This window comes from Panthera uncia, unplaced genomic scaffold, assembly GCF_023721935.1.
Source record: "Panthera uncia isolate 11264 unplaced genomic scaffold, Puncia_PCG_1.0 HiC_scaffold_568, whole genome shotgun sequence".
Classification (NCBI taxonomy): Eukaryota; Metazoa; Chordata; class Mammalia; order Carnivora; family Felidae; genus Panthera; species Panthera uncia.
In genome coordinates this window covers 8,620-36,552 of record NW_026059724.1, presented here as the reverse complement: position 1 = coordinate 36,552, position 27,933 = coordinate 8,620, and the positions used below count along the sequence as shown (strand labels likewise).

At 33.3% G+C, this 27,933-nt stretch overlaps 1 protein-coding gene across 1 annotated transcript; it reads left to right on the top strand.

Moving 5' to 3' along the window:
* Positions 1-27,933, top strand: LOC125918222 (Bardet-Biedl syndrome 7 protein; the record flags this gene model as incomplete). The annotated part of the gene is made up of 16 exons (XM_049624250.1): positions 1-182; positions 2,535-2,721; positions 5,142-5,214; positions 5,880-5,996; positions 7,638-7,768; positions 9,016-9,100; positions 10,087-10,189; positions 11,827-12,019; positions 13,238-13,312; positions 16,303-16,368; positions 20,477-20,616; positions 21,549-21,713; positions 24,891-25,000; positions 25,115-25,218; positions 25,350-25,473; positions 27,591-27,933. Coding segments are annotated over 16 exons (1,989 nt in total), but the record flags the coding sequence as incomplete, so codon positions are not given.

Sequence of the window (27,933 nt, the reverse complement as noted above, 5' to 3'; positions counted from 1 at the left end):
TTGCAGGCAGTGTTCAAGACTTTACCAGGGCAGAAGATTGCAAGATTGGAGCTAGGAGGGGTTCTTAATACACCCCAGGAGAAAATTTTTGTTGCTGCAGGATCTGAGATTAGAGGCTTCACAAAGAGAGGAAAACAGTTCCTCTCTTTTGAAACAAACCTCACTGAAAGCATTAAAGCTATGTATGTTCATCCTTTTTTTATCTTTACATATCCATTTACAATATTTTGGATAGGTGACAAACATCAGATTGAGTCTCATATCTTAATAGATTTCTTGGGAAGTAAAATTGTCTAAAGGCACTTTGTTAGTAAGAAACTAATTAACCTAGAATCAGTACAAAATCAATTGGTTGTTGAAATGTTTTCTTTTAAAGACTCTCATAGTATTTACACATTAATTTTTGACTAATTGGTTCAATTGATTCATGATTAAGGTATAAAAGAAAAAAGTAAAAGAAATCTAGAGATGTTTAGGTTTCTGTTCCTTTGATGTCTCTGGTAATTTTGGTTATGAGGTAGCATCATTTTGTTAAAAAGCTGGCCGTCAAAGTTGATAACTACCAATAGGATATAATTTTAGGTAAATCAGTTAAGACCCTGAGTAAAAATAACTCCCTTAAGGGCTTTTGGATATGTGAGATTTTGCAGTTTAAATTTTAGTTTTTTTTAATCATGGGGGGCTGAAAAGCCTTTGAAGTTTATCTAACCCACTGTCCTCAGACCTACTACTGAGGAGCATCCCTTGGCAGCTTAAAAGAGTAGATTTCTTGTCTTACTCATACCTGCAGAATCGGAATTATTAGGAGTGGGTTAAAAGAAAAAGTTCTTCATCTGACTATGATGCAGCCAAGTTCTATAAGCAACCAGACATTGGTTTGAAAACTGCTAACTCAGTTCAGCGTTCTGTGTAATGCACAGCTGTCCTGTATAATTCTGTATAATGCATGTCTCATGTCCTGACATCCAAGCCGCAAAACTTTGGTTTGGTGAGATTAGGTAAGATTTAAACAGTGGTATATGGGAATGAGTTCAGTGGTTTAATAAGAATAGAATACTTTCGAAATGCTTTTGTAGATAGACATGGTCAATGATAATTGTAAAATGCTAAAATCAAAGTAATACATTAATAATTAGCATAACTCACATTCAGAAGGATGTGTGGGCAAAGGTTTGAGAAAGATAAGGAATTTCCTAGACAATAGTCGCTTTTGCTAGTTTCTTAAATGATTTTATTGGAGTGGCAGTGGCAGGATGGAGAAGATCTTTACTTAATTTTTGAAAATTTATTGTCTGAATCCCCAAATTTATAAGGGTGCATAGGAAAGCAAGGTTATAACTTGGCAAGATTCAGTAAGAGAGCACTTACAACAACTTACAAGTTGGTTACCACTCATGCATCCCTTCCCTGCTTAACGTTTCCATCTATCCCTGCTCTTGTCAACAATAGTGATTGTAAGCAGTAGTTTGGAAAATGTGTAACTGCAGTATAATTGCAAATGTAATACAGATGGATTTCTAGATGAAACTTTAAGTCTTGAAAAAGAATTTTGTTAGTTGATAAAAATGATATTGAGGACTACTGAAATCATATGCAGAGCCACAGAGTGAGGCCACTTAAGCGATAATTGAAGAAGAGAAAATCAATGAGGATAATTATAGGATAAGAAATAATTTTAATTCCAAAACTTTCTAACTAGACTTTAGAAGTTTCACCTTCAAATAAACCTTCAAATAAAATTACCTTCTTTATTATCACCTTCTTTATGGTTATAGCAGTCTACAAGTGAAAGGTAATATACTAGTATATAATTTTTGTCAAGTTTCAGCTCCCCAAGTGAAAACTGGATTCGATATAGAATTAGAATGTTGTTATGATTATTGCCTACATTTTGTTAAATATAATTTAAAATGAATGTTTTTCATTTCTTTTTTCAAGATAAAAATCTAATGAAATATTTTTTTTTCACTGTTTACCATTTAAAGTAGATTCATTTCCAACAGCCTTTGCTAGACAGTTCAGAAAAGTAGTAAGAAAGCTAACTCTCTAATGCAGTCTACTCCACTACTGGTTGTGTGCCATTAGACAAGTTACCTAACATTTTATTGTTCTCTGTCAAAAGGAATAATAATGGTCCCTGCTTTTTAACATTATGAGGATTAAGCTAATCCATGTAATACATGTAAATCATTTAGGACAGTGCTTGTCACATAGTATGCATTTAAAAAAAGTTCCTTTTTTCAAATTGTCTTCAGATATAGACAGTTAAATTATCATTGTCTTTGTTTTCATTTTTTCTGAGCTTAATTTTTGAGATGCCTAAGACCTTAAGGTCTTCACAGCTTTCAAAATCAATGTTATACCTAAAGGCTAAAATTAAGTGGGGGAAATGAGGGGGAAAAATATCTATTCTTTAAGTCTGTGATAAAATGATAGAAACTGTATAAACTTGTTTTCATCTCATAAAAGTTCAGGAGTTTTCTATGCTTATTTTTAAAAATATGGATATTTTTTATTACTTTTAATGTTCTCAGGCATATATCTGGCTCAGACCTCTTTCTCAGTGCAAGTTACATCTATAACCATTATTGTGACTGCAAAGACCAGCATTATTACCTTTCTGGGGACAAAATCAATGATGTCATCTGCCTTCCAGTGGAAAGATTACCTAGTATTACTCCAGTATTGGCCTGCCAGGACAGAGTGCTCAGAGTTTTACAGGTTTCTGTGATTTGCATTTTTATAGTTTTTCATAATTTATGCTAAATAAGTATTACTGAACAATGTGTATTTAAGTTAAATTACTTATTACTGCCGCTTTAAATGTCTTACTTAAAATTATATCTGGAAAAAATGCCTTTTAATTGGTATGCTAATTTTTTTTAACTTGAGCCAAATGTATTAAGATCTTTGGTGAGTTTTAGGCATACATGGGAAAAAGGATGCTTCCTCCCAATCCCATACATAATTTCTGAGTTAGTCCAGTTTGAATGGAGTGCCTTTGCTATAGAACCCTTCGCAGCTTTTTTTTTTGGCTTTCTTCCTCCATTACCCTTTCCTCCCTGCCAAAATCAAATAAATGGAGGAAATTGGGTTGGGGAGTGGATGTTAGGCTTTAACAAAGAAGGAATAGTTGAGATCAAAGGATGTATCATTTGGGTTTATTCCATATTTATGACAGTATGTGCAACAAAATAAGCACTCAGTAAATACTTGTTGGATGAATAAATGAATGATAGAGGGAAAAATCATTTTATTGTCCTTATATTTCTATTAAAAACCATGATGCATAAGGTATTGTTATTAGTATAATAGTTACACCTATGTCTCTTCAAAAGTGACTTTCAATAAAATACACATACATACAAACACCAGGATCCACAAAATAAAGTTTAATGCAAATAACATAGAACAGGTGGATTATTTGGATCAGAAACTTGGGCTAATGATAGCGCAATTGAATAAAAAATCTAGCTGTTTATTCTGTGCCATCACAGGCTATCTCATTCTTTGGAATTTCATAGTCAGATGGCCATTTCTTGGTGTTAGTCCTTTTATAGAAGGAAAAATCCAATGGTTCTATGAGGTTCTCCCTGCCCCCCCACCCCCCTGCCAAGGGAAGATAAAGTAATGTTCAAGATTCATTCTAGAGGGATGAATAATTAATTTCTTCCATAGCCTGTACTCCCAAATATGAATTGTTTGAATAAGGCTTTTAAACAGGAGCTGGCTAGAATTCAGTTAGAAATTGTTCCAGCTGATTCTAGGATTCTGCTTTGTTTAACTAGAAGAGATCCATATACTTGCTGTAAAAATAAAGAATTCAGTAAGGATTTGTGGGAAGTTACAGCTTGAAGCCTTTGCTCTGCCCTTCATACGTCCTTCCTCCCCTTTACTGCTCATTATCCATTGCCCCAGAAGTAGCCTTTTTTTAAACAGTTTTCTTGTGGATTCTTTTGTGTTTATATAGTTGATATATATGAAATTTCAAATGTAATTATAAATAAAAGATAAAGCACATTACTTTTATATATTCTATATATATTTAACTAAAAGGTCATTACATATTTACTATAATTTCACATTTTTTTCGTTGAATGATTTATCATAGTTATTTTTTCCATGTAAGTGTAGATACTTATAAGTACCCTATTCTTTAATAGCTTCACAAAATACTATGTACTAAATGAAAACATTAGAAGTGGCAAAATTTTAAAAAAGACAAATAAATGGACGTAACTTATTTTCTTCTCTAAATAACACGTCATTCTGCCTCTCACTGGAATAGGTTTTGGAAATACCCAAATACTTATTGACCATGTGACTATGTCAAGTTAACTGCTCCCAACTTCAGTCTCTTCTTCTGTACAATGAAAACACTGAGAACCCACCTGCTGGTATTATCCAACTAAATGAAACAACACATTCAATGTACTACCCTAAGAGATAACACCCTAGATGTTGGATATTGCTGTTCTGGTGGTACTCACCACCTACCTTCTTAGAGTACCAAAAAGTGTAATGGCACATTAAAGAGTGAGAAGTCCTGTTGAAAAAAAAAATCTGCATAACCTTCTTGTGTCAGTTACCATCCTGAGAACCTGGACGACCTCTTAAGGTTGACGATGAGAATCAGGTTGAGGGTTAGGTAGGGGCTATTTTCTGCCTTAGATGACACATGTCTGCTACCACTCTGGGACTAGGGTGGCAAACTTCATTCACATTTTTCAGGAAGCAAAATTGAGCCCCTGGGCTTGTCTTTTTCTTAGGAAGTAACTTTGGGTCTGTTTAAATATTTGTGCTCTGAGTTAAAGAAAACAGAACAAACAACTTATTCCTGGAAAGCTTTGATAGGAAAATTTACCAGTGTCAAGTTTTTGGGCAAACAAAGTATTTAAATTGAAAACTTTTCTAAGTGTTGAGTATTTTAAATATTTCTTTGTGATCTTTAAATATTATATATTTTAAAATGAGTTAACATATACAAAATTGCTAAAGAAATGCAAGTTAATAATCACAGTCTAACTTTTTTCAGCAGTTTTATTCTAGAGTTTTTCTTTATATGAATACTGATGTTATCAAGGAGTATGTATACTAAATTTATGTTCTGTTCCAGTTTTAAAATACTTGTTCTTCTTCAGGGATCTGATGTGATGTATGAAACTGAAGTTCCTGGCCCACCTACTGTTTTAGCACTACACAACGGAAATGGCGGTAATCACAATAAAATAAGGAAGTGCGTTATGTTATTTAAGTCTAGATATTTCAGGTTTTTAATCATTTAATTATATATTAAGTATAGTTAATCATTTAACTGTATGTTAAGTTTTTAATAATGTAACTATATGTTAATGAACTGGAATTGAGACAGTAGTCTGATAACTTGCCAGTAACTAACAATAATGAATTGTTGAACTTTAATTTTCAGTGTCCTCATCTTAAAATTAGATGATGAGGAAGGGTCTTATCTCTTAGTTTATAAAATTCTGTGACTATATAACCATCCTCCAAAATTAAGTTTTCTGTCTTTTTATATTTTTTAAATGATATTTTTACATTAAAGTCCATGTATATGAAAATTTTTTCAGTTTTAAGGAGATCTTATGAGTCATGAGATAAGTATAACATGTTGACTTAAAAAAAAAATTTTTTTATGTTTATTTATTTTTGAGACAGAAACAGAGCATGAGTGGGGTAGGGACAGAGTGAGAGAGAGACACAAAATCTGAAGCAAGCTCCAGGCTCTGAGCTGTCGGCACAGAGCCTGACGCAGGGCTCGAACCCACCAACCGTGAGATCATGACCTGAGCTGAAGTCGGACACTTAATCGACTGAGCCACCGAGGTGCCCCTAACATGTTAACTTTAATTATAAACTAGGTGACTCTGGAGAAGACCTTTTGTTTGGAACATCAGATGGAAAACTTGGGCTTATTCAGATCACTACCTCCAAACCGATACACAAGTGGGAAATTCGAAATGAGAAAAAGCTGGGAGGTATGTTTTTGATGTAGTTTAGATTCTGAAATGTCATTCATTATTAAATATCCTAAATTTTATATAGTTCATTCTGTTTTATTTATTCACAGTATTTGGTAAGCTTAACAATTTACAGAGCCACCTCGGATTTATTTACTCTTTGTTTATTTAGCAGGTCTGTCATACTTTGGCATCATTTTTTAATTAAGAAATGGTAATGGTAATTTAGGATAGGTAGGTTTTTGTGGGCTAATGTCCATCCATAGTATCAAATCCATTATTCACTGATGTAGGAAATTAATTGGAATTTAGGAATATTTGATATTAAGCAAGGAAGAAGTATAGTGAGTCAGGGAATATTCTGGTTTTCTAAAGGATTTATACCTTTCTGAGGAAATTTATATCTGACTTAGAAAGTAGTAAGATGGCTATTTATAGGTATAGTAATTCTATTCATGTATTCATTTATTCCTTCAACAAATACTTGTTAGGGGCGACAGAGAATAAACAAATGAATAAGTAGATAACTTCATCTAAGTCATCTGAAAAAAATATCAGACAGTGATGCATTAGTGATAGGTGGAAGGAAGAAAACTAAATTTAGACTGGGTGGTAATGGAAGGTGTCTTATAAAAGGTGAAATTTGAGCCGAGATCTGATTCATAAGAAAAGGAGTTAGTAATGTAAAAATTGGGGGGAAAATTATGCTCCAGAAAGAGGAAAAAATCAGGGCATAAGTAAAGAGGAAAAAATCAAGGCATAAGTAAACTTGATTCATTTGAGGAGCAAAGTGAAGGTCAGTGTGGCTAAATGTATTAGCATGACAAGACAAGTCAGAGACTTAGCATAGGGCCAAATCATGTAGGTCCTTGTGGACCTTGGAAAAGGATTGAATTTTAATCTATGTGCAGTGGGAAGTCTTTGGAGAATTGTAAGTGGGAGTATGATATGATCTAATCTAACAAAACAAAGCAAAAAACATACCAGGGAGAATGGATCTGGGGGAAGCAGCTCAAAATTGAAAGTGTGGCGATCAGTTAGGAAGTCATTGTTGTAGTTGTTATAATTTATTTTAGTCTAGACTACAGATAAGTGGCCTGAGCTAGGCTAATGGTAGTTGGAAATGGGAAGGACTCAATTTCAGTATATATTTTGGAGATAGAGCTGTTAAGATTTGCTAAGGGATTTGGTCTGGGCAGTGAGAAAAAGACAGGAATCAGAGATGTAGTCTAGATTTTTGGCCTGAACAAATGGGTGATACCTTACTGAGATGAGGAGAGTTTGGGGAAGGACCATTGATGGGGTGCACTAAAGGGGAATGAAGAATTTTCTTTGGGGCATAGGACGTTTAAGATGCAAATGGACGTCTCAAAGAAGATGCTGTATAGGATCTTGGATGTAGAAGTCTGGAGCTCTGGGGAGAGAGAGGCCAGAGCTAGAGATAAAAACTATGAGCCATTTCCATTTAGATTATATTTAAAGTCTTGGAAATGGCTGAATGTGGGCAGAAAAGGGGATACCTGATTATGCTTCAAGTTTTCTGTTCTTTGTTTTCCCATTCTGATTCAGTATATACATGTTTTCAGCCTTACTTTGTCTGTACTTGGCCCTAATATTAGTTTTATTAATAGCTTATCACCTCTATCATCTTTTTTAAAGGTATTTTGTGTGTTGACAGCTTTGACATTGTGGGTGATGGGGTTAAAGATTTACTTGTTGGGAGAGATGATGGAGTGGTACAAGTGTATAGTTTTGACAATACAAATGAGCCTGTTCTACGATTTGATCAGGTCAGTTCATTTAAAAAGACTATATATGCTTATATTCATCAAATAATTATAGAGATGATTGTGATGTTTTGGGTTTTATTAAATTATATTAATATCTTGTGTTTGGCTTAGAATATTCCTGCTTTGATGTTATCAAAATCTTCTCTAGACTGCTCTTATGTTTGAATAATAGACTATTGCCTTCCAGATAAATAATAAATTGCTTCTTCATTTGGTTTCTAAATATTGTATACCTGAACTTTAATTATTTTGCCTTAGTTTCTACAATGCATAGTGGATTACAGGAGTAACATTTATATGTTTGGGTAACAAACAAGACTGTTGTTTTAAAGTAATAATGTTTTAGGAATAAACTCATGTTGTTAGAACAATATCAAAATATCCTTGAGCAGAGAGAGAAAAGTCGCAATTTCACTTCTAACCACCCAAGACTTTACCAAATGAGAAGAATTACTAAATATGAGTAATTTTAGTTCACAGATTTTAATGTAGTTAAGCTTGTTTATGCCAAGGTACGGAGTTACATGGAGAATCAGTCTGCTGTAAAATGAATCTTTCGGTTTCATAAAGTGGTGTTCTCTAGTCCAGGGTTTCCCATCCTGCCTTATGCAGGATGGATTGAGGCTGTTTTAAAAAAAAACAACAACAAAAACCACAACCAGTATCAAGTTTTCTTTGTCTGATTTCACTACTAGTGCTTCCCCTCAGTCCCAGCTTTAACTGTAGATCAGCAAATACAGATGTTTTGATGTATAGATAAAGGTATTACATAGATAATATGGGAATAAAAATTCCCTAAAGGTTTCATAGAGGCTATCATCTCCTTTATTCATCTAAAAAACTTTATTCTTTGTTCATTTCCAAAAACTATTTGGAAAAAACGCATGAGAGGTGGTATGTAGAATTCAGATGATAGACTAAACATATTGGGAGTTTTGCTTATGTAATTTTTAAAAAAAACCTCTTTATATAAATAAATGATTTTTGCTCATTATGTGGCTACTGTGGCTGAGTGCTACACACACATATATGAGTCATTTTCAGTCTTCTTTCCCCCAAATTTAAAAGCACTGGAATTTTCTGCCATTTGTGCAGGATTTTTGCCTCTCCAATCTCAGTGTTTCGAATGATAAGTATTCAATAAATGTATGTTGAATGTCTGGAGGGAGGAAAATAAGTTTTATTACTTAATATGTCTGTGAACTTTTTAGCTATTAATGAAGTACTTGATCTTAAATTTGTTTTAGATGTTGTCTGAAAGTGTCACATCTATCCAGGGTGGTTGTGTAGGGAAAGAAGGCTATGATGAAATTGTGGTATCCACGTATTCAGGTAAGGGAAATGGTAATAGGTAAAGAAAGAATCATTAAGAAAAAATATACATTTAATAAATTATTTTTTAATGTTATTATTTAATGTTAATTTTGAGAGAGAGAGCATGAGAGCAAGCAAGCATGAGTGGGGGAGGAGCAGAGAGAGAGAGAGGGAGAGAGAATCTCAAGCAAGCTCCATGCTCAGCCCAGGGCCCAACACAGAGCTCAATCTCACAATCTTGAGATCATGACCTGAGCTGAAATCAAGAGTCAGACACTTACCTGACTGAGCCACCCAGGCGTCCCTTAATAAATTATTTTTGATGATAACTTTTTAAAAAAAGTGTTATTAGTAAATCAGTCTTACCTATAGCATTAAAACCTTTACTGGTTAAAAACTAAGGAGGGAAGGAGTAGGTGTATTGGTTTATAAAAGAGGTAATATGTGAATAATGGAGTACTTAACATACTCTACTTAATATTTGAAAATTAAATGATATTCTTTGGTTTAAAAAGAAGTATTTACTGAACTTTAGTTTATGTTTTGTTACTGTCTATATTTCTTATAAAAATTCCCTTGCTTTTGAGTTAGTGATTCTTTTACATTCTTAAAATAGCCAATGCGAGAGTTTAACTTTCCATAAACATGATTTTCGAAAGACAGTTCTAATTCATCAGGTATATTTGAACTTGCTAGAATTGTGTTGACTTATTCCATACTTGAAAACTAACACTATAAACTGAGAAGTGAAAGATTTCTTTAATCATAGTATTATAGTAGTTTACACAAAATAAAAATAGTATCACAAATGTTTATTATGTAGTTTCTTTATGGCTTCAGTATTTTCCAGCTTGATATATTTTGTTGTTTTGTCTTGTTTTTTGAAGGACAATAAGTCCTAGGACTAAATGAGGTTGATGTTGGTGGACAAAGGGGCATGTATATTGGGGTTTCTTTTAATACTAGCAGTACTTAATGGTGCACAATTTAATTCATCTCTGCAGGCTGGGTTACAGGTCTGACAACAGAGCCTATGCATAAGGAAAGTGGACCAGGAGAAGAAGTAAAAATTAATCAGGAGATGCAAAATAAAATTTCTAACTTAAGGTAATTTTGGATTTTTTTGTTTGCTTTTTTTTTTTATTTCATGAAGTGTGTAGTTCTTATATTTTATTGGAAGAAATTATACAATTAATTATTTTATCACCTTTTTAAATTTATCAGTTTGAGAAAATTTGCAGTAAGTGCTAATTAGTATTTTAAAGTTATAAATATACTTTTTATATTATTTATATACATATTATTACTTTTTTCTATACTGACTTTTTCCTAGATCAAAAATTACATTTTTCATTTGTTTATAGATAGTTGTAGTGTTTTGTTTTTTCACAGACATTAGAAAGAGACCAACACAGACAGCTGTATTCCTTCTTAATTGTACTGTTTACTGCTCCTGTGGACCCTTATGAATCTGTAACATTGGCTTATCAGTTTTCTTACTGGAAATGAGTAATGTTGACTCTTTTAGACACAGGGATTGCTTCTGTGGCCTGTTCAATTTGACAAATCCTATGAAAAGAGACCCCAGACTCAAGTAAATTTGCTTCATACAGTGAAGAAGTGGGAGTTGCTGAAACTTCTAATGACTGCTCTCCCTACTTCAACCCTTACCAACCTCTTGGGGGCAGTGAGGGCTGATCTATTTTTATTTTTGGTGGTAGTTGAGGGCTACTTAAGTTTTTAAGGCAGCAAAATGCCACAAGTACTAGTTCACTAAAGCCACACCACATGTTTACCACAAGCCAGTTTAGCAAAGCCACCTGGACTCCAAGCTCCAACGTTCATGCAATAAGGAAACCAAGTAGAATTAATGGCTATTCTCTCACATCGTCAGTATACCTTACATTTATAACCGAGTCTGTCCCTCCTGATTCCAGTGGAATGTAAGCTCATGAGAAGCTTATGTCTGTTTTGTTCATTCAGCACCTGCAACATAGGTACATATGAGGCTCTAAGTAAATATTTCTTGTACGAATGAATCTTTTCCTTTGTTTTGTTTATCGCACAAATCCCTTCCAAGCTCTTACCCAGATTTTTTCCTCTAAGTTGGGGCTGGCTAAGCCTCATGTTGTTGTTTCTCAGTTACTAGTTGTTACATTTGCATATGTTGTTTCCCTTTAACTGAAGTGACTCTAAGCAATGAAGCAATGTCTGTACAGTTGAAGGTCAGCAGAATCCTTTTAAACACTTGATAGAAGAAACTCAGCTGTACCACTGGCTCATGATCATCTTATGGTCCCCAAAATGTTAGTACTCCACAGCCTCCTTCTTATTTTGTCTGTTTCCCCTAATTTTTACTGAAAGGCACATATTTACTGGTTTTACACATTTTGTTTCTTCAAATTAAGTCTAACATATTTCTCTGCTCCAGTACAATTAGTTTCTCTTCTGATTAACTATAACTAGATTTGTGTGTTAGAACTGATTATTTTCAGCTTGCCTTGATAGTTACAACTCTTTATTAATATTGCTGGTATGGGACTGAGTTTTAATTTTTAGATTAGAGATAAATAATGTGGAATTGTTTGGTTAGTCATAGAAACAAAACTTTGTATTAGTGTCATAGTTCTAGTTCAACTAATAAAAATCCGTTTTGCACAAGTAAATGTCTCAAATTCTTGTAATCATTCTAAGGACTTCAAATGTTTATACTTATAGGTGACAGTTGTATATATTCTCTCTAGGAGTGAGCTGGAACATCTGCAGTATAAGGTACTACAGGAAAGAGAGAAATATCAACAGTCTTCCCAATCAAGCAAAGCAAAATCAGCAGTACCTTCATTTAGTGTAAATGACAAGTTTACATTAAATAAAGATGATGCCAGCTACAGCCTCATCTTAGAGGTGCAGACAGCAATAGATAATGTCTTAATACAGGTAAGCCAGTGTGTAATTTCTTTGTTTTGTGATTGGATCTATTTTGCAGACCAGCCGTATGCACTAATTATTATTGAACACTTTTAATTTTAGACAGTAATTTTAAGTGTTTTTCTTTAAATTGCATTTAGCTTAGATAGTAATTTTAAAGGTTTATCTAATCTTCTATTAGATAATCAGTTTGCTCATAGATTATCTAAGTTATATCTTTACTTTTTATTTATCCTGTAAGTATTAAACGAAAGACTGATGGACTTAAGTTTTAAGAAGCATCAAAAAGAACAGTAAGGGTTTTGTTCTTTGGCGATCTTAAGAGAATTTTAAGAGATGCGATTTAGAAAACTGCAGTATTTAATGCCCTTATTAGAACCTTTTTTTTAAGCTCTCAATTCTAAAATGGTAGCTTACAGTACAGCTTGCTCATTAACCACCAGTTTCTGGGTAGGTCCGTAGACAAAGTATATTCCCAAAAGGTGAAATATAGGGGTAATAATACACAACTCCATTCAATAATATATTTAATCAGTTTTTCTTTAAATTGTAAGATATTCAGGGAGTGGGAAAGGATGGTAGTAGGATGAATGGAAAACAAGCAAAAGATGGAAAACCCATAAGAAGATGAGAAGAGAATAAAGTGGAGAAAGAAGATAATGTTTAAAAAGATGTGGGGGAGAGATCAGATTATTAATTAAAATTTAAAGGCTGAAATCTGTCTTAGGTAATGCTAGCATAAGGGCTGCATTACACAACTCTAGGAGCACCATTTAGATAGAACTGAGTGCAAAAACAGTGCCCTAGGAACTACCTCTCTAGAGGAGACCAAAAATTATCTCATTTTTGTGATGCAGGTAAAAACTAAATTGATAAAAATGAACTGATAGAATCAGAATGGCCATATTATTATTTTTAGACTATGGTAACATTTTTAGCATTGACAAAAATAGGTAGAAAGATTATACTTTTAAGGGGGTGGTGAGAGATGATCATTTATGATCTCTAATAGTCCAAATTAGAAAAAAATAAACATTGTGATATAACATTTTTTAGTGCATTTATTTTCTAGAAGTACATTATCAAATGTAAATTAAGAGAATTCATATGCTCAAATTTAAAGATGAACATGAACTAGAACTAAAGAGAACCCTAAGAGAAAATAATGTTTTGTAAATTTTTTAGCTTTCCATCTGAACCATTTTTTTTTTTTAATATTGACTGTAGAGTGATGTTCCAATAGATTTACTTGATGTGGATAAAAATTCTGCTGTTGTCAGCTTTAGCAGCTGTGATTCTGAGGTGAGTAAAAAGTATCAAGAATTTTTCAGACACTTTTTCATTTCTATTATACCATTTTGAATAAAGCCTAATAAATGCTACTAAGGTTTAATGTTTCTTCAATCTGTTTTTCATAACCTTTCCCTCAAAATCTGTTTCAGCTCATTTCCCCTATTTTCAGATAATCCAGAAAACTGGGGTGTTTTCCTAGATTCCTTCCTTTCTCTGATCTGTTAAATCCAGTTAGTCACTATTTTTTGCCAGTCTATGTCCTTGGCTCCTATGTCTCTACTCTGCTTCATTTCCACTTCTGTTAACTTTTCAGGCCCTTACCATGTTTGTTTGAACTACTCATCTATCAGTTTTTCTATCTCCAGTATTGCCTCTCACCTCCAGGCTCTGCTGTACACCGCCACCAGAGAGGTCTTCCTAAAATGTAAATATCACCATGTCATTTCTTTTTTCAAAACCTTTAAAGATTCCTTATTTCCTGCTGCATATAAGTCAGATTCCTCATTGTGGCATAACAGCTTTCCATGATTCAGCTCTTGATTACATCTCTAGCTGATCTCTTACCAGCTGCTACCTTCCCTCCCATGCACATTATTGCTGCCAAACTGAAGTTCTTAAAATTTCTTGAAAATGCTATATAGTTTCACACATTCCTACATTTGAACATGGTCTGTTTCTTCTGCTTGTTCTTTTTCACCATTTCTGGGCTTGTTGAATCTTGCTTAACCTTTATTTAGCAGACATTTGGTGGGTACTTACCATGTGTAAAGTGTCTTGGATGAGATTGTATCAGAGCTTTTGGATATGCTTAATATATCACTTCTTTCTGTTCAGTACTAGCACACACTAGCAGTCCCAGAACTAAGTGTGGCTCCTGGAGAGAAGTTAGGGAAAATAAGGTCTGGAACGGTTGTTTTGGAGAAGGCAAGCCAGAGCAGATGATGATTAGAGTTGGCAAGTCATTATACATATAAAAAAGGGAGGAATAGGGGTGCCTGGGTGGCTCAGTCAGTTGAGCCTCTGACTGTGACTCAGGTCATGATCTTGCGGTTTGTGAGTTTGAGCCTCGCGTCCCAGAGCTTGCTTCAGATTCTGTGTCTCCCTCTCTCTCTGCCCCTCCCCCACTCACACTCTGTCTCTCTCTCTCCTTCAAAAATAAGTAAACATTAAAAAAAAATTTTTTTAAAGGGAAGAATAAAAAGAGTAGATGAAGAACAAAGTTGATAGCTATATTCGGGAATAGTTTTTAATATAATTTTATAGTAAAGCTTTTCTTTTAAGAGAGATTTTTCATAGTTGTATTATGTAGTATGTATGGTTTGTCATCCCTGTTTGAGAATAAGAGATTTTATCAGGGGCGCCTGGGTGGCTCAGTCGGTTGAGCGTCTGACTTCAGCTCAGGTCATGATCTCACAGCTTGTGAGTTCGAGCCCCGCATCGGGCTCTGTGCTGGCAGCTCAGAGCCTGGAGCCTGCTTGGGATTCTGTGTTTCCTTCTCTCTCTGCCCCTCCCCCACTTGTGCTGTGTGTAAAATAAATATTTAAAAAAAAGAGAGAGATTTTATCACAGTTGTATTATGCAATATGTGTGGTTTGCCATCCCTGTTTGAGAATAAAACATAAAAGATTAAAGCCTACATTTTTATTTTCATTCAAAAAATCAAGTTAATCTTAAAATCTTAATTCCTAAATTACTGTGAAAGATCAACCTATTTACATCATTGCAGGATTCTTTGAAATGAGTATTTTATACTAACTTAAAACCCATTTTCTAGAAGGATGGCTTTAAAAAAAAAAAAGCCTTAACATGGGGATTTCAAGTATATACACAAGTAGAGAGAATAGTATAATAACCTCACTATACTCTTTGTTCACTTCAACATACGGCCAGTCTTGTTTTATGCTCTCCTCTGTCTCCTATCCCAAACCTAATCCCAGACATTTCATGTATTTTAATCTTTATCATCTTATTCATAAATACTTAGGTATGTAACATTTGTTTTTAACCACACGAAAGTATATTTATTTTCAGGTTGATTGATATTCTGTTTACTAAATTTAAATGATTTTAAATTAAAACGTTCAAATTTTCTTTTTGATATTAGCATCCTTTTTCTTCATTTACTTATTAAAAATAGGGAAATAGTAGTATATGAAAATTGCATACTAAGTATTTCATGTTGCTTTGTCTGGTTTTGCAATTCATAACCCAGATATATTTCTCTGTTTTTAGTAGTTTAATATTCAGTTTCCAGAAGTTATCATATTTGAAGTAACCTGTCTAATTTAATTCAACAAACATGTATTGAATGCTTACAGTATCATCTCAGGCACTGTGCTATTTGCTGGAAATACAGAGATATGATATTTCTTAGTCCTCTATAACTATTTGTGATAATCAAAGACATTCATGTTTTGTCTTTTAATAGTGTAAACATTAGAAGTTTGTGCTGTCAGTTAAATTTTTAGAAAAATTAATATTTTAAAGTATTGTAGTGGCACCTGGGTGACTTAGTCATTTGAGCGACCTACTCTTGATTTTGGCTCAAATCATGATCTCATGGTTGTGAGTTCAAGCTCTGTGTTGGGCTCTGCACTGACAGTGTGGAGCCTGCTTGGGGTTCTCTCTCTCCTCTCCCTCTTCCCCTCCCCCCTCGCTTTCTCCCTCAAAATAAACATTAAAAAAATGTTATTGTAGAAACTCAGGCTGGAAAGAGCATGAGCTTGTGTCTTAAAAGTATTCATTTGGATTCTGATTTCTTTACTTATGAGCTTTTGGAAAATTTTCCTAACCCGAATGCTACAGTTTCTCCATCTGTAAAAACTTATTTAGTAAAAGTTCGCATAGGGTTGTTTGCAGGAATAAGAAAAAAGCACTTAGCACAGTGTCACCCACATGATATGTGCTTTATAAATGATAACCATTATTATTATTGATGATGTTTTTATTATTATAAAAATGTGAGTTTATCCTTTGCCTTAACTTTGAATTTTTCCTAGTCAAATGACAACTTTCTTCTCGCCACTTATCGGTGCCAGGCAAATACCACAAGGCTGGAACTCAAGGTAAAAATGTTTGACATTACCTTTAATTGAAAGTTTGAACGTTCTTCCCCCTAGGTATATCTTGCAATGTATCATATCACTTCTTTGTATTGTTTTCTCCCTGAAATAAGTAATGACTGCTGGATGACCAGCTGGGTTTTAACTCAGCCCAAACCATTATCTCTGCTATTGGCACACAACCAATCACCTTCTCTAAAATAACCAATCCTGAATTTCCTCTTAGTGGAATTTTTTTTTCGAATTTTCTATTCTGGAAAGTTTCAAATGTATGGAAAAGTAATGACTTCAGCTTCAGTAGTCATCAACTCATGACGTTCTTGTTTATACTATCACTGTCTATCCCAAAATATTCTGAAGCAAATACAAGATTTTTTTATAATTTCAGTTGTAAATATTTCAGTACATATGTCCAAAAGATAAGAACTATTTTTTAAAACATAACCACAATACTATTATAACACCTAAGAAAAATTAACAATAATTTCTTAGTTTCATCAAATATTTAGTATTTAGATTTCACTGAGTTTTTTTTTACAGTTTGTTTGATCCAGTCATGGTCCAGACAAGGTAATTTGGTTATTGAAGTATTTGAGCATTTGTCCTATATTTTCCTACCATTTGGATTTTTCTGATTGTGTTCCAATAATGTCATGCATTACCATCTTTCTAAAGAAAATCTTTTAGTATTTTCTTCAGCAATTTAGTAATATAATCTCTTTCATAATTAAATACTGATTGTAGCACACAAATCTAATTTAGTTAATTAATTTGTGTGAGGTTTTTAAAAATTATTTTTGATATATTTATGATCTAAAAAATTAAGGAATGGTTGTTTTGGAGAAGTGTTGATGCTCAGAGATTCAGTCTGTGTTTTTCAAGAGAGATGTTATACAATAACTTTTTCACATCTAGTTAAGGAAGTTCCAGTTAAGTGTAGGTTTTTTTCCCCTAAACAATTTATTTTAGTCTGCATAAGTCCCCTTTTGTGTATTTTGAAAGAAAAATTGAAAACTGGAATAAATTTATTTCTAAAGGACTATACTTAAACATATTTTATGTAACCTAATTAAACATTTTAAATTACATATCCACTGAACAAGACTGTGCCAATAAATTGGGAAGTAGGCCTAAATATATTAAAAAGCTATGTTCTTTTTTTTAAGTTGGATGCAACTTAAAACTTTAATGATAGATGCAAGAAAACTACTGAAAAAGAAGAAAAAGGTGAAACTTATATGGTAAAACATACTATGAAACTACTGTAATAAAAATAATGCAGGGTATTTAAAAGGCCTAAATAAATAGGGAGTGCAATAAAATTGTATAGAACTAGAGCTTAACATACATTTATGGAAATTTAATGGATGACTTTTTTTTTTTTTTTGAGAGAAAGAGTGCAGGTGGGGGAGGGGCAGAGGAAGAGGGAGAGAGAAAACATTAAGCAGGCTTCACACCCACTGTAGAGCCCAATGCAGACCTTGATCTCACAACCATGAGACCATGACCTGAGCTGAAATCAAGAGTTGGACGTTTAACCAACTGAGCCACCCAGGTGCGCCTAATGCATGACATTTTTATGTAGGGAAAAATTCTGTTAAATTACTATTTCTATTTAAAAATTGGTGTCAACACAACTGGTATATATCTGGAAGAAAATTAAGTGGATTCTTATCTTAATGCCATATATAAAAAATAAATATAGATGTATTAGGTACCTAATTATTTTTCAAAAGAAGGAAATTTAGTTATCTTTTAGGTAATGGGTGAATATCAGTAAAACACAAAGACTACTACTACCTCTAACTTGTTATAAAAACAACTATTCAGTAAGGAAAATAGGCAGAGAATATGTTCTGTGCCTCAGTTCACACAAGAGGGAGTCAAAATAGCTAGCAAATATTAAAAGAAAATGTTCTAACTTACTGTTAGGGAAAGTCAAATTAAAATAACAAAAAACATTTTCTGCTTATCTAACAGACTGGCAAAAAATTTTAAAAAGCAATGTCACCATGTGGCAGGGATGAGAAAAAGACACTCTAAATCATAGCTGAAGGAAATAAAAATTGTTATAGCTGCTTTGGAAAAACAGGCAATAGTCCCACTTGGAGGAATCTATTTTAAGCAATAAAATCACAGTATTATACACACAGATATGTATTTAATTAACTGCAGTATTGCTTGTAGAAGCAGAGGAGTGGAACCAAAGTGAACATTCAATAATTGAATGGTTGAATAATTAGCTATTTATGCATTCCATGGAATATAACACAGCTGCAATAAGGAAGGCATTGATCTATTCCTGTTAACATGGAGTGAATTCCATGAAAAACAAGATGTGGATAAAATCCCATATATGTAAATACATTTTATTTACATATGAATAAAGGTATGAAAAGAAACATACCTGTCTGGTATGATAGCATATGCCACAGGAGAAAGCATGGGTGGGATAGGAGTGGGAGGGAGGTGATGGCATTAGGAAAGACAAAGATAAGGGGAAAATGTGACTATTAGAAATAAAAGAAAGATGTCTATGATATAAATAGAATTTCTTCATGTGAAATTATGATTTTGTTTTTGTACTTGTGCATAGAGAAATGTATGAAGGTATGACTACCAAAATAGCAATCATGATCATTTCTGGGTGGTAGGATTTCAGGCGACTTGTATGTTCATCCTAATTTTTCTGTATTGCTTATATTTTTAATAATGAAAATGAATTTTTATATAATCAAAAAAAGCATTATGACTTTTTATTCTGGAAAAAATTATGTGCTAGTGTAAGCTTACCTTTAAAAAAGAAACCCTGAAATATAGCTGTATCAGATCTATTTTTTATTTCTTTTCTGTATTTTTATTTTTCATCTTTTTATTTTTCCTCTCTTTCCATTTAGAGCAATATTTGCAGTGTAACATTTGCAAAAGACCTTGCTTTAAACTTTTAGTTCTCTTTCCCATTTAGGTAAAACATTGATTTCTGCCCCCCTCACATGCTAGGAAAAGTGTGAGTTAAAATATCAGCTAGCAGGTCACCTGGGTGGCTCAGTCAGTTGAGCATCCAACTCTTGATTTTGGCTCAGGTCATGATCTCATGGTTCATAGGAACGAGCATCGCGTCAGGCTCTGCGCTGACAGTGTGGAGCCTGCTTGGGAGTGTCTCTCTCTCTCTCTCTCTCTCTCTCTCTCTCTCTCCTGCCCCCTCTCACTTGCATGCGTGCTCTCCCTCCCTCTCAAAATAAATAAAATATAGCCAGGTTAGAGCTATGTTAAAATATAGCTATGGTTAGAGAAGCTACCATTGTAATACAAGAAGTACTACAGTCCATCTATGAATTTGAAGTGAGAGAAACGGAGACGGGGGGGCAAGAGGGAGAAGCTGGACAGCTTTCCAACTCCTGAAAAATTAATTCTTCACAGTGTAATGAATTTTTATTTTCTGTTAAGTGTTTTGAATCCTCAGGAGGTCCAACCAGGTATATTTAAAATAACTCAAAAGAATTTCCTAATCTAAATATGTTATAATTAGATGGTGTATACTTCTGTATTTTCATAGAAAATCAAGAATTAAGTTCTTAGAAACTTTTTTTTTCTGTCAGTAGATTCTTATATGTCAATATAAGCTGTCAATAGCTATATGCTATAATACCCTTATTTATGAGAAAATGAAGTATTACATTTAAGTTTTAGTTATTTAAAAAACTCACTTATCCACCTCAACAAAATGTCTAAATTTTAACCATTTTTGATGTGAATCTTATGAACTATATTAGACACTTGTGGTTTTAGATGTGATGGGTTAGTATGTAAGAATGTACTTTTTTTGGAATGACATAGCACTACTAAGTGTAGACAGATCATCTAAAAATATGTGGTGGGGATAACTTTTATAGATAGATTAAGTTTGCTTTTGCCTGCCAAAGCTTTTTAAATTTTCCTTTACTCTAGTGGTAAAAAGTAATTGTTTAATAAAATGTCATTATTTCCTTCAGAATATCACAGAAGAGATTAAGGTCTAATTACTTGATTACTTGTGTTGAACATTTTAAAGATAACATTTGTGTTATGTTGCTAGGTTATTCTTATTTTCTTTTCTTTTGTGTTTACTCAGATTCGTTCAATTGAAGGCCAGTATGGCACACTTCAAGCATATGTGACTCCAAGGATTCAACCCAAAACCTGTCAGGTCCGCCAATACCTTATCAAACCCCTTTCACTCCATCAAAGAACTCACTTTATTGATCATGACAGGTAGGACAAAGGAGGGAGCAGTTTATTTTTTAGTATATTACATGATACAGATAAACTTGCTTTTCATTTTATAGTATAAATCTGGTAGCTATTTGTACATTTTAAAAATTAAATATTTAAGCACTGTGGATTCATATTTTTAATATAAGATTTGTCTTCTTTTAAAGGCTGATTTGAGTTGGATTTTCCTATCTTTCTCATATATTACCATTCTGATCTCAGTAGAGTAACAGTTATCTCTCCCAAATACCTGTTGTGAATAAATATTGTTTAGCACTTGAGTTCTCTGTGAACAGGATCTTATTATAGTATTAACCTCAAAGGTTATATTTCCTTTCTGTTTCACCTCAGGGAATATTGGCAAATCAATTGGTTGTGATAGTCCCTGTTATTTCTGAGTTCCAGTCCAACTTAAGCATCTTCCTGTTGGTAGTTTTTCACTTTCTTTCCTGAGATGAGAGACCATGAGCTTAAATGAAGGAGAAGGGAAAGAAATGAACAATTACTGAATATTTTCCCTCTGCTGTATGTTGTACTAGATGCTTATGCATTGTCATTTAAGCCTTACAGCAAGCAAGACAGGTAGTAATGTCCCCATTTTACAAATGAGAAATAGAGACTTGGAAAAGTAAGTAACTTGCTGATACAGGAAACAGTTATGATTGGAGGCTTAATTGAACATTAAAGCACAGATATAGGTAAGCATTCCTTTTTTTCCATGAGATTGAAAATTTTATTTATCTTATGGTTAATATTAATCTGAAGAAAATTTAATATTTTTATATTTGTTTATACTTTTATATTTGTTTATATTTGTATATACTTTTATATTTGTTTAACTACTATTGCAAAATTCTGTTAATGTGTTGTATACATATAATACCTCCATGTATTCCTACACACAAATGTGTACCTCCACTATTAAATTACAGACCCATGAATACACTGACTTTAACAGGCCAGTTCAGTTTTGCTGAAGTTCACTCCTGGGTGGTTTTTTGCCTGCCTGAAGTCCCTGAGAAACCTCCAGCAGGAGAATGTGTGACATTTTATTTTCAGAACACCTTCCTGGATACACAACTTGAAAGTACCTACAGGTAAATAAAACTTATTACTGGTTCAGGAATGTTTTTATATAAATAGAGCTTCTAAATTTTCATTTGTTTTAAGGCAGGAATAACTTGAAAATAATGTGACTGAAAACCTATACTGTTCAAGAGAATCTATTGAAAAACAAGTAGAATTAATGATTTAAAAAAAATGTTTGAATACAGACAAATATGAAAGATCAATACCTTTCCTATTCCCAACAATAACCAGTTAGAAAATAAATGATTTGAATGATTTGAAAAGACCCTATCAGAGTAGCAATAACAATAACAAAATATCCATATAAGATCTGCAGAAATATCTGTTATTAGAAATATGCAGAACTTACATGAAGAAAACTTTAAAATTTTATTGACATAAAAGACTTGATTAAATGGAGTAATATATTCAGTAGTCATCAATTGAAGACATAAACATGGCAGTACTTCCCCAAATTGATTCATTTATTCTAGTTTCAGTAAAAATTCCATTGAATTTCTTTAGGCAAAAATAGAATATGGCTCAGAACTTGAGAGTTTAGAACAGTACAGGGTTTTGAAGCTATCATATTGAGGGTAGAGGTCATATTCTACACTCTTCTCAAGCTCCCAGTTGCACTCCTGCCCCTTTACTGTCACTACTCATTCATTTCCAATAGGCTTCTATAATTTCTGTTTCTGAATATAGTAGAGGCTACATTTTCCTTCTCTTTTGTTCCTGTCTCTTGAATGTGAAATGACCTATTTCTTGGGTAAGGCTGATTTCTCTACATCTGCTCTTTGAGCTTATACCTGTCTCTCTGTCTAGGATTCTCTCCCTAAACAGATTATTGAGCTATTCTACTTCTTGCTTCCTAGCTGAGACTTTACCATGCTAAATTCTGGAAATAGGAGTGAACACATAATTTTACCTCAGAATGCAGCCTTTTGGGACCAAGAAGTATCCAGCAGTATAGCTGTTTTTGTTTTGTTTTGTTTTTGCATCAGTTCTGTTGAGGTTTTACTTTGCCCTCCAAGGGATCTTACATGTGTCTAAACCTGTAATAATGACTCCTGTTCTGAAGTACCACAGTAAACCTCACACTTTAATCAGAGCAGACAATTCAACATGCCCCTGGCATATTCTGTATTATTATAATAGCATACCTTTGTATTTTCCCATTCTGTGCCCTTAAGTATTCTTTCCTTAACAATCAAAACTCTACTTATCCTTCAAGGCTCAACTTAGTTGCTGTATTTTGAAGGCTTCCTTGAGATTCTCTTTTCTGTTCCCATAGTATTTTATTCTTACCTGTCTTAGGTATTTATTGTTATTTGTTTGAAGTATATAATAATTTTTATGTAAACTTGTTTCTTCAAATTAGACTTTAAGCTCTTCATGGGCAGAGTCAATTTCTTAATTATCTTTGTATGTTTCCTCCAAGTACCTACCACATGGCTTTGCTCAATGAATGTTTTTTGGGTGCCTAAATAAAATACATTTATGTGGAGAAAGTATAGAAGCATGTGCTTTGGAGGCAAACATACTTAGGTTTGAATCATGGCTCTGTGACTCACCAACTATTTGATCTACCTGGATTATTTAACTCTCTGAGCTTCAGTTTTCTTTTTTGGGGGTCGGAAATAATAGCACTTTGTTGAGCTGTGATGATTAAAAGAAGATAAACCATGTGAGTCATTCTACAGTGCCAGGTACTGTTAAGTGTTTAAAATTAAATATCATCAGTTAAAATTAAATACTAGTGAAAATATGATTTTTAAAACATAATTGAAATCAATATAGTATGTAGGATTCACCTTTCTAGAAAAAAGAATTAGCATTTGTCTACAACTAGTGAATATAAACTATTGGTGTGTGTGAAAACCAAATAAAAAGACAGCATTTAATACATGAAAGGTGGTATATGTATTAATTAGGAAACTTGATTATCATAAGAAGGAACTAAATACAAGAAGACTTAACCAAATAAAAAGAATTTATTAGCTCATATAACTTAAAAGCCTAGTAGTAATCTGCCTCAGGCAGAACAGGATTCCTGGCTTACCTGATATCATCAAAACTGTCTCTTTTCATTGCTCAGCTCTGTTTTTGTCTTTTTTTTTTGGCTTTTCAAATAAGTGCCATGTGGCTACCAGCAATTCCATCCAGTTTTCTATCTTTTCATCTATCCCAGAGCCTCTCTTTCTGAATAGTTCCAAATAAAAGCTCCAGGATTGAGTGTCAGTATAGAGCCATGAGGTTGGAATACACTGCTAAATGCTTCCTTCGAAAGTCCCACAAATGGGGATGAGGCCAGTGCCAGTGAGACTACAGTTGACCCTCAAACAACACAGGTTTAAACTGCATGGGACCGCTTATACATGGATTTTTTTTTAATATATATATAAATACAGTACATTATGGTAGATGTATTTTCTCTAATGATTTTCTTAGTAACATTTTTTTATTTTACTTTAAGAATACAGTATATAATACATACAACATACAAAATATGTGTTGATGGGCTGTTTATATTATTGGTAAGGCTTCTGGTCAGCTAGTTAAGTTTTTGAGGAGTCAAAAGTTCTATGCGGATTTTTGAGTGTGCAGGGGTTCAGCACCTCAACCCCCACATTGTTCAAGGGTCAACTATATATGGATTGAGAAAGGTAAGAGAACAAAGAAATGGTTCTGTAAAGAAGATGAAGAGTCCTCTGTGCATAATAAGTGACAATAAATGATGGGCATGGAAGAATGAAAGATGTTACTCTTAGGTTTAATATCAGCTTTCTTTTGAGAATGAAGAATGTAGTCATGTTGTGATTTGGGTGATTACATCAAAGAAAATCATGTAAATAAGCAATTATAAATGCATTTTATATACATATGGGGTTAGTTGTTGGAAATTTTATTAGTGAAAGTAAAGAAAGATGCTTTAAGGAAGAACTTATAGGTAATTGTCATGTTTAAGAGGCATATATCTAACATCTTGTTTAGTTTCACAATTATGTTCAGAACTTGAATTGAATAATAAAAGTTTACACACTTAAATATGCTTTATATTAATAATGTGATGTGTATATAAAGAGATCTAAAATCAAATGAATTTTAAAAACCAGCTCCTAGTCAGAAAATATGTATTCACTGGACCTAGTTACTATATTTTCTTCTAAAGCTGTTCTTTTAAAAATATATTAATTTTATAGGAAAGGAGAAGGAGTTTTTAAATCTGACAACATTTCTACTATATCCATCCTAAAAGATGTGCTCTCTAAAGAAGCTACAAAAAGGAAAATTAACCTCAACATATCGTACGGTAAAAAAAAAAAAAAAGAAAAATGAATTATTTTGGAGGGGTATTTTTGTTAACAGTAACAATGTTTCTGATCAAAGTGACTTACCTAATTGTGTCTGGATCAACTTCTTCTAGAGATAAATGAAGTATCAGTCAAACACACTTTAAAGCTAATCCACCCAAAGCTGGAGTACCAGTTGCTTTTGGCTAAGAAAGTGCAATTAATTGATGCTTTAAAAGTAAGTATGTATTTCGTGGATTCACAATCATTGTTTTATTGTGATGGAATTTCTAAAATTGTAAAGACTTTAAAGTTACACTGGATTGAATTTTGAACATTAAAGTGCTTCTGTTTTTAATTTTAAATAAGGAATTGCAGGTTCATGAAGGAAATACAAACTTTCTGATACCAGAATATCGCTGTATTCTAGAAGAGGCAGATCACCTACAGGAAGAATACAAAAAGCAACCTGCACATCTGGAAAGACTCTACGGTTAGTGAACTATTCTAGAAAACTTTGCCATATTCCTTTCCTACTGTTTACGAAGGATCATGTGAGAGAAAATGGGCAGAAAGATAAGCAAAGATTACAGCATTCATGAACCAGTGACAGCTAGTTTATTGCATCAAATTTTTTGTCAAATTAGTTTTCATATTTAATATTTTTACTGGGTAAAATGAAAGTAAAAAAGTGAAATAGGTGTAATACAGTAAATTAATTTCTGTACATGAAGAAACCCGGTGTGAAGTGAATATAACCTATGAAGCATTAAAAAAATTTTTTTTTAACGTTTATTTATTTTTGAGACAGAGACAGAGCATGAACGGGGGAGGGTCAGAGAGAGAGGGAGACACAGAATCTGAAACAGGCTCCAGGCTCTGAGCTGTCAGCACAGAGCCCGACACGGGGCTCAAACTCACAGACCGTGAGATCATGACCTGAGCCAAAGTCGGACGCTTAACCGACCAAGCCACCCAGGCGCCCCAACCTATGAAGCATTAAAATGTAGGCTGTATTTCACACAAATAATTTTCAGGTTTTGTTGATACTATGAAATATCAAAATGCAGCATTTAGTATTTTTTTGGCAAAATGTAATAAATGATACATTGTGCTATAAATTTATAGTTCAAAACTCTTTTTGCCTTGGTGGTGACATGTTGGATGTTTCACAAATTGTCTTGAAAAACAGTGAGAGCAAGAGGGAGATGTGAAGGAAAGGAGAGAAAGAGGAAGAATGGAACAGCTTAAGGAAAACTTCTTTTATTTTGCAATCTTTATATAAGACCTGCTGTGTATAGCACACCTATTGATTTATAACATCTTTATTAATCAGTTGGGATATTTAATCCTTACAACAACTCTGCAAGATAGATGGTGTTATCTTCATTTTTTACATTTTCTTAAATTGAAATCTGAGACTAAAGAATTTGTTGTCACATTTGTAGTGGCAAAGCCTGCATTAGAACTTCCTCACCCCAAACTGCATGCTGTTTGCGCTATGCCAGATCTTTTAGAGTCAATTGGTATCATCTATCCACACTGATCTTAAGCCTGTCTAATGAATTTATTTTTTACCCTGGGACTTGCTCACAAACTATAACAATATCTAATATCTTAATATTTACAATATGACAAACACATGAAGATGAGTGGTACAAAAAACCATCTCTCACCACCAGTTCCAAAATCCAGAAAGCTTTGAAAACTAAAGCTTGTTTCATAAATCATTTGGTAGCAAATTTGACACGATCTGAATTAATAATTTAATGACAAACCTTACTTAAACTGGCATGGGGTTATTTATAGTCATTTTTATTCCACTTAATGTGAATATTTATCCACATATTTTGTTGCAGAAACACTATTCTGTTTTGTTATCAGATGTTGCCACTTATTCCCCTTGGATATTATGCCATATATGGTATATTCCTTTTATTATCTTTCTAAAATATAAAAAATTCTGAAACATGTCTTGGATAAATCCCAAGAATGTTCAATATATTGATGGAATATTTTATTTCAAATACAGCTGTTAAAAACAGAATCTGTCTACACTATCTCAAAATGGCCAGCTTGGTGGGAAAAATAAACCACTTGTGATGTTATATATACCAAAAGCAATTCAGAACTGGCCAGCAGTTAATTATCTGAATTCAGTAGCTTTTAACCAGTTGTTAAGAGGATTATTAGCCAAATGATTTATGTTTTGAAACTTGCCTTAAAGTACCCCCAAATAAGGGCACCTGGATGGGCTCAGGGGTTAAGCATCTGACTCTTGATTTTGGCTCAGGTCACAATCTCACAGTTCATGAGTTAGAGCCCCACTTCAGGCTCTGCACTGACAGCATGGAGCATGTTTGGGATTCTGTCTCTCCCTCTCTCTGCCCCTCCTCTGCTTGCTTGATGGCTATCTCTCTCTCAAAATAAACTTTAAAAAGAAAATCCCCCAAATAAATATTGTTTATAGTATCAATCCCTTTAGCCTTGTATATTAAATAATGCAATTATGCGTGCTTAGAGAATTTCAAGTAATAACTTACTTTCATTAAGTACTGTGTTAGAAATTAGTACTAATCAATGATAGGAAATTAACATTTTTCTTTATAGGCATGATCACCGATCTTTTCATAGATAAGTTCAAGTTCAAAGGCACCAATGTAAAAACCAAAGTACCTCTTTTACTGGAGATTCTGGACAGTTATGATCAAAATGCATTGATTGCTTTCTTTGAGGCTGCATGAAATATATAAACAAGGTAAAGTTCCAGAGTTGTCTTTTTAAATAAAGTATGTTAAAACAGAAATACAGGACATGCTAACTGTACACACTTTTATTTCAAATGCTTTTTAATATCATCTAAAAATATTTAAGATGTGACTTCTTTTAGTAGTGCTTCTAATTTTGAGAAATGGAGCTTTTTAAAAATAAAGGAATTTTTATTTTAAAACAA